At 37.5% G+C, this 7,064-nt stretch overlaps 1 protein-coding gene across 1 annotated transcript; it reads left to right on the top strand.

Annotated features, from left to right (window-relative positions):
• Nucleotides 1–21: 21 nt before the first annotated feature.
• On the top strand, nucleotides 22–6,764 carry grik6 (glutamate receptor, ionotropic, kainate 6). The gene is made up of 10 exons (XM_065241238.1): nucleotides 22–136; nucleotides 467–548; nucleotides 2,834–2,865; nucleotides 2,956–3,135; nucleotides 3,502–3,728; nucleotides 3,854–3,951; nucleotides 4,359–4,576; nucleotides 4,931–5,150; nucleotides 5,998–6,242; nucleotides 6,331–6,764. Exons 1-10 carry the CDS (start codon nucleotides 134–136, stop codon nucleotides 6,427–6,429), a joined length of 1,404 nt encoding a protein of 467 aa, XP_065097310.1. The 5' UTR covers nucleotides 22–133; the 3' UTR covers nucleotides 6,430–6,764.
• The last annotated feature ends 300 nt before the right edge of the window (nucleotides 6,765–7,064 follow it).

Below are 7,064 nucleotides of genomic sequence, written 5' to 3'. Positions count from 1 at the left end.
CTCCACCCCCTGAAAGTCATTGGTTTTTCTCATGTCTTTTGGGGGAACCCTCTAATTCATTATTGTAAACCACACTACTGACTTGCTCTCAGTCAGTGCTGTCCCAACACAGTGGAAATTCACTGCAGACATCATGGTAAGTATAAGATTGGGAGGGGTGGAGTTTGATTTATAGGTGCTCATAAAATAATTACATTTGTGACTTTAGGGTTTTAAGAATTATGTGTTTTAAAATGCTATATGTTTTGAAATGCAACTTTTTATGCATGGATGATTATTTTCATCAAATGTAACAATTAAAGCAGATAAAATATTTAGCAAAATCCAAAAAAAATTGTCTTCAAATTACTGTAAATAGCCATAAATGAAGTTTACATTTATATTATTATTGGTTGGCGTCTATATAAATTAGATAATTGTTCAATTACACATGTTGATGTTAAAGTAAAATTTGTTTGGCTTGCAGGTCAGAATAAGCAACATGTGTGGATTTGCAGGGTTCTCTGTATGCATAGTATTGCTCCTGGCTTCAGACATCTGCTTAGCAGGTATTACCATTGTTTCATTATTTCTTGTGTTCTGAATTTTGTTATGTGATATTACACTGTTATCAGACAAGTATAAAGACTTAACATTAAGGATGGCCCACTAGCCCAAAGTCAGCGCAAGAGAAGTTCAGTCCAGTAGAAACTGTGAGCACATGATGTCTTAGAAAAATGAGTTAAAATTGATTGAAAATTATAAACAAACCAGCAATGTTTTGCATATGCCATCATTTTTCCAACAAATGAATTTATATTTATGTACTTTTATGTGTAATTTCTAACCTATATGTATAACTTAAAGTTTAATACGTATTGAAATTGAATTTATTTATCATATCCCCTCTCAGAATTCCCTCTCTTTTTAAAGAGAAATACAATAGGGGCATTAGTTACTTTCACTGCTTTTCATGTAATTTTAGAAACAGCAGCAACAATCAAATCCGTGCCAGCTCGTCTTGTCCTCTCTGCATGAAGTTCTTGAATTTCACAGGCCTGTCATATGATAAATGGCTGGATAGTCAGCAGGGCGCACCATCAAAGATGGTTGACCACATCCTCCTTGGCACACTTTATACCCCATTTTAAGAGTAAGGAAGTCAGCCAACTGAAACTTTCCAAAAATGGTTATAAATCAATTCAAAAGCTCTGAGCAAACAAAACTGCGTGTTCAAGCTAAGCCAAGATATGACAGCACTCCGAGGACCATCTGTGTCTGTCATAAATTCAATAGGAAGAGATGATGAGTGTCAAAATCGCTCTAAAGAGTTGATGGATCCCGAAGGGGTTGAGATGTTCTTTAGAATGGCATTACCAGGCCTTCATGATCAAGTGAATAAACACTAACTCCAATTTGTCACAGTTCAGTCCTGCAATGGATTGTTTTCTTGCATTTCTGAGAAAGGAGAAAAGCGCAGCCAAACTTTGCTGGATCCGGAAACCCAGAAGCTGCCGGAGAGGGCATCAAAGGCAGCCGTCCTATTCACTCAATCATCATCTTGCAGAGACTCCCAGACGGAGTAAAGATCTAGATGGCTGCTGAAAAAAAGGTTCTCTGACGACTAATTTGGGATGGAGCTATTCCTGATAAAAATACAGCAGGAAGTTAAGACTCCCAGCAAGAAAACTGATTTGGCAGATCAATAGAAAAGCTACTGAGATCTTGGCCACGGCCTGTGTCAGCTTGAGGTCATTTTTGAACAAACAAACTCTTTATCAGATCGAAGATTTTAAAATATGTATACACAGTTGGATGCTGTTTTGGTTTACAGAGATCAATCCATACAAATCTGCTTTATTCTTTGTTTAACTAAAAAGCTTATTCATATTCAAGATTTCGGTTTAACAAGGCTTAAGGCTAGTCCTAGACTAAAACCCATCTTTGATCTCAACTGAAAATAACTTGTACTGACAGATCTTATAATATTCCAGTGCCATTGATTTGTCTCAACACCAGTGCAACATGATCTCGCGGAAAGTTATAGTTATAGTCACAAATTTTTTTATTAATTTATTTGTGTCCATGGCAAGAAATTCAGCTTTTTTATGTGCTTTGAGCACAAAGGTCTTTTTCGTGTCACTTGCACAAATTTCTATAAATATTTAATTGGATGTATTTTCTCTTTTTTTCCACTTGGGGTTGGGGTTAGATTTAGGGTTTGGGTTAGGATGTATTGATTTTTATGTATTGATTTCTACATGTTTTTATTCCGCTTATTCTGGTCTGGAGTTGGGGTCAGAGTTGTGGTTTGGGTCAGTATGTCTAAAAATGTAACTAAAAGTGATTCTAACCCCAAACCCAAGTGACAATGGTAAGAAAATAGGAAAAATCAATGAGAAAACAATGCATAAAAAAAATACATAAAAAGACATTTGTGCTCAAGGCATGTAAAAAAAACTGAATTTCGTGCCATGGACGGTGGACACAAATAAATTAATAACACGACTCTCCGTAAGATCAGTCTGCACCAGTGATGTCTTTTTCTAAGGCATGTTTATTTAAAGCTTAAAGATCTTAAATTAACCAAAGCCTAGTCTTTGTCTGTGAAACCAGATCAAAGAGTTACTGTTATCCCTGTAAAAACAGCTTAAACCAGTTAGTCCTGGTTAGTTTTAGGCCTTTTCTAATGATATGACTTTTTGGCAACTTTTGAGCTGATTAACATGACAGATAAACTAGCCTGGAAGACCAGATAGACCATCTTAAACCAGCTCAAAACCAGGCTTAGACTGTTTTGTAGCAGGGGACGTTTATGTGTTACATAAATTAAACTTTAGCTTTATCATTTCAGCAAGGCAAGAACTGCTAGTTACCACTATAAAAGTAAGTAATAACCTATAAATGTAAGTTATACAATATTAAGTTATATTGTATTGCTGTATTAGTTATACTGTTGATTTCTTTTCATTTCAGCAAGACCCATATACAATGAGCAAGGGCTCACAGTTAGAAGGCTACTGCATGGACTTGCTCACTGAACTGGGCAAAAAACTGGGTTTTAAATACAAAGTTCACCTGGTGAAGGATGGGTCATACGGCAGACAGGATGAAAGCGGAAACTGGAACGGAATGATTGGAGAGGTTGTTAGAGGGGTACGTGATTCAGATTATAGAAAATCTATGTTTTACAAGTATCATTCAGGCTGACGTTATCATCATGCTCATTACATGGCTACTCGCCAAATAAATAAATGGAAATTAAATATTGATTTCAGATTTGAAAAGGAAACCATGGAGTGGTTTAAGAGACGTTTAGCAAAGCGTAAAAAAATTTATTGCCAGGGGTAACACAGTTTAGTAGTCAATATACACTATATATTAAATGCCAGAATGGTGCACTTCGAGCAGTCAGAGTAAATTATTAGCTTAACAGCTGTATATAAATGTAATATTAGCATATAGCAGATATAATAGTTTTAACATCTTACTATTAAATGACTCTAAACTTTATCTTCCCAGGAAGCTGATCTGGCCGTAGCCCCACTGACTCTTACTGCTGCCCGTGAGAAGGCGGTGGGAATGACAAAACCGTACATGCAGACCGGAATCAGCATCCTCCTCCGCAAAGATATCGTTTCAGAGGAGCCTGGCTTTTTTGACTTCCTCTCCCCTTTCTCTGGGGAGACCTGGTTCGGCATCCTGATTGCATACTTTGTGACTGCAGTGTGCATCTGCATTGTGGGAAGGTCAGAGCAGAGCACCAGAGACACAGACCCAATGCATTTACTCATTAACTTTTCAATACCTGTTTTTAAGCATGGATACTAAACAAGATTTATCTGAACTGAAATGCATTGTTCTTTGTATTAAGGTTGAGTCCATGTGAATGGAGCCAGCCCGAGGCAGAGCCAAATCGTTTTACTCTTCTGCACAGCTTGTGGTACGCTGCAGGAGCCCTAAGCTTGCAAGGTCATCATTCATATTTCCTTGGCTTACAAATATAAACAAACACCATAACACTCTGGGTTGTTTTAACCCATGGTTGGGTAAAATATGGACAAACCCAACTGCTAGGTAGAACGAACCTATAAGATTGTCTATATTTGAACCCAGCATTGGTTAATTTAAACCCGGGGGATATCCTTTTTTTCCCAACCATGGGATGAAACAACCCAGCATTATTTTGGGGTGTACTAACAATCCATAAATATTTAACCCAAAAGGACATCCTGTTATGATTTTTCATACATGAAATAAAGAGAATTTTCAATTTTGGGTGAATTATCCCTTTATTTTTTTTGAGCAGTTCATGTTTTATATTTGTTTGCTTTACTTCTGTCACAAAAAGATAACATCCTTTCTTCTGGTTATTGCAGGTGCAGGCCCTCACCCTAAATCTCTGTCAGGACGGGTTATCAGTTGTACCTGGTGGTTGTTTGCGGTGGTTCTGCTGGCTTGTTATTTTTCCAGTCTGGGTTCCTGGCAGGGCTCTGATTCAACTCCTCTCATGATCAAAGGTTTTGAGGATTTGGCCAATCAGGATGTGATTGAATATGGAACTCTTGCAGGCTCCTCCACTCTCGCATTCTTTAAGGTTTGATCACATTATTATACAGCTACATTTATTTTATACCACGGGTCTGTTGAATGCTGTATTGTGATTGGTTGAGAAATGTTCCACGGGGATGCATTATTTTTCGATAACCGCACACCCAACTTGTCAAAGTCTTTAAAATAGGCACGAGAGTAATGTTTGTGGTAACCTTGGTATAAGCGGAATAATTGACTCCATCCTTTGAATTATTATTAATAATGCACACCCACAATGTAAACCATTCCTTGGGTGTGCATTATTTTCTTATAATTTAATGGCCCGTTGTCAATTATTCCTTACTTTTTAGTCAAATTCATTCTTACATAATAAAAATGTTCCTAAAATTTTATACAGAACTCCAATAACCCATCTTACCGTCGCATCTTTGAGCACATGGATCGCAGAAAGAGTTTCGTATCCTCCATGGACGAGGGTGTTCAGAGAGCTAAGGAAGGAAATTATGCCTTCATTGGGGAATCTGTGTCTCTGGATCTGGCTGTGGCTCGGCATTGCGAATTGATTCGAGCACCCGAGGTCATCGGGATGAGAGGATACAGCATTGTAACTCCTCTTGGTGAGACTGCTGCTAAAAAGCTTGTTTTAAAGGGGATATATCATGAAAATCTGACTTTTCCATTTTTGGAAGTGCCATAATTGGGTCCCCAGTGCTTCTATCAACCTAAAAAAAAAAAACGTGAAAAAGAACAACCCAGTAACTTTGTTTTGGTAAACCATTCTCTGCAAGCATGAGCATGTGATAAAATAGCTCATTCAGATTTCGCTCCCTATATCTGCACTATCCAACCACTACAATTTAGTGCACACCAAGAGAGAGAGAAAATAATTGGCCCTGTCCCAAATGAGTCCATAGGATGTCCCATCTGTTATTTTTACGCCCCGAAGTGTGCTCATTAACACCCCCCTTTACATCCTTGAATCGATCTTCGGCGAAGTTTGCACTGCAGCAGGCTTTGCGCAATTACCAACCCAAAAGTCTTTGCGAAAGAGCAATCAGAAACTTCTCTTCCTATTTCCGGCGTGACACGCGAGTCTGTCCCAAAATATGACTCCGGTGCGCCCTCTCAAGGGTCCCTAAAGTGTGGACCTTGAGGAAGTCCATAAGTCCGGACTCCAGAGTGTGCCATTTGGGAGAGGGCCATTGACAGCACAGTTGAGTTTCAATTTCAACAAACCACCATTATGGCGATCAGTGTTTGCATTTAAAGGGACACATCCAAAAACGACACATTTTTGATCATACCTATAAAATGGCTATTTTAACATGCTGTAATAAATTATCTTTGAGCTAAAACTTCACATGCACAATGGGGACACCAAAGACTTATTTTACATTTTTAAAAAGTCTCATAAAATCTCCCCTTTAGTGAACTTTTTTGATGCCATTGTCTTGTTTAAAACAGGATCTCCCATGTTGAAGAATCTGAGCGTGGCCATCCTACAGCTTAGCGAGGCTGGGGAATTGCCCTATCTGCGCACTAAATGGTGGGCCAGCAGCTGCGTGCCGGACAGCGGCAAAGCCTCATCTCTGAAGGTTCATAGCATGAAAGGCATATTTCTGGTTCTTGCTATAGGCCTGGGGATCGGAGTGTTGATCTCCTTGTTTGAACTCACCTCAAAGTCTCGCAGTCTTGCTGGGGAGCAGAAGGTAAGTAGTGCAGACATACACATAAAGATGTGTCAGGAAAAACAAAAAATATACAGTAGTACAATAAAACCTGTTCTTATTCAAACAGAAATCCTGCTGCACAGTTTTGACCCAGGAGCTGAGTCAACGCTTAAGAATGAGCAACACAAAGAATAACCAGGAAACCTCTGACAAAAACAAAGCATAACAGGTTGAACCACATCGAGATCATTACAGAGTCTTACAGTATATACATAGTACAGTAACAGAATGTCCTTACTGTTGCATCTGTTTTTCAGTAGATCTGGTGCTAGATTTTAGTATAATTTCTCAAGTTATTTTAACTGATTGTGCTTAGTGCTTAATCAACTACAAAATCTTAATTTACATTTAACACATTGAATTAAGCTACCTGTCGGTGAAAATGTAATAAATCATAGGCATTGTTTTTGTTTAGAGTTGGTATTAGAAATGATAAAAAATATAGAAACATACTTTGTATGATGCCACCATAATAACTTCAACATGCTGAAAAAGAGTTCAGTTTCATTTTATGTTCATGAACTCATTTTGCACACTGTTGGGAAATATTTGTATGAAAACAGAAATGCCCATAAAACATTTTAAAGCACTACACTGCAAAAAATGACTTTCTTACTTAGTATTTTTGTCTTGTTTTCAGTAGAAATAATAAAAAATTCTATTAAAATAATTCTTTATTAAAAAATAAAGAAAATAAATCTAGTTTATAAACAAAAAATATACAATGTAAGTGAATTTGTGCTTAAAACAAGCAAAAATATCTGCCAATGGGGTGAGAAAAAATCTTGAATTAAGTTTTAC

The sequence above is a fragment of the Paramisgurnus dabryanus genome, chromosome 14 (assembly GCF_030506205.2).
Source record: "Paramisgurnus dabryanus chromosome 14, PD_genome_1.1, whole genome shotgun sequence".
In the NCBI taxonomy this organism is placed as follows: Eukaryota; Metazoa; Chordata; class Actinopteri; order Cypriniformes; family Cobitidae; genus Paramisgurnus; species Paramisgurnus dabryanus.
This window is presented reverse-complemented; position numbering and strand designations above follow the sequence as displayed.

Excerpts from the sequence above, each read along its gene's own strand:
- grik6 (XM_065241238.1), top strand. Across the intron at positions 3,136-3,501 it reads TTGGAGAGGTTGTTAGAGGG|GAAGCTGATCTGGCCGTAGC; the intron begins GTACGTGATTCA and ends TTATCTTCCCAG. Across the intron at positions 3,952-4,358 it reads AGGAGCCCTAAGCTTGCAAG|GTGCAGGCCCTCACCCTAAA; the intron begins GTCATCATTCAT and ends TGGTTATTGCAG.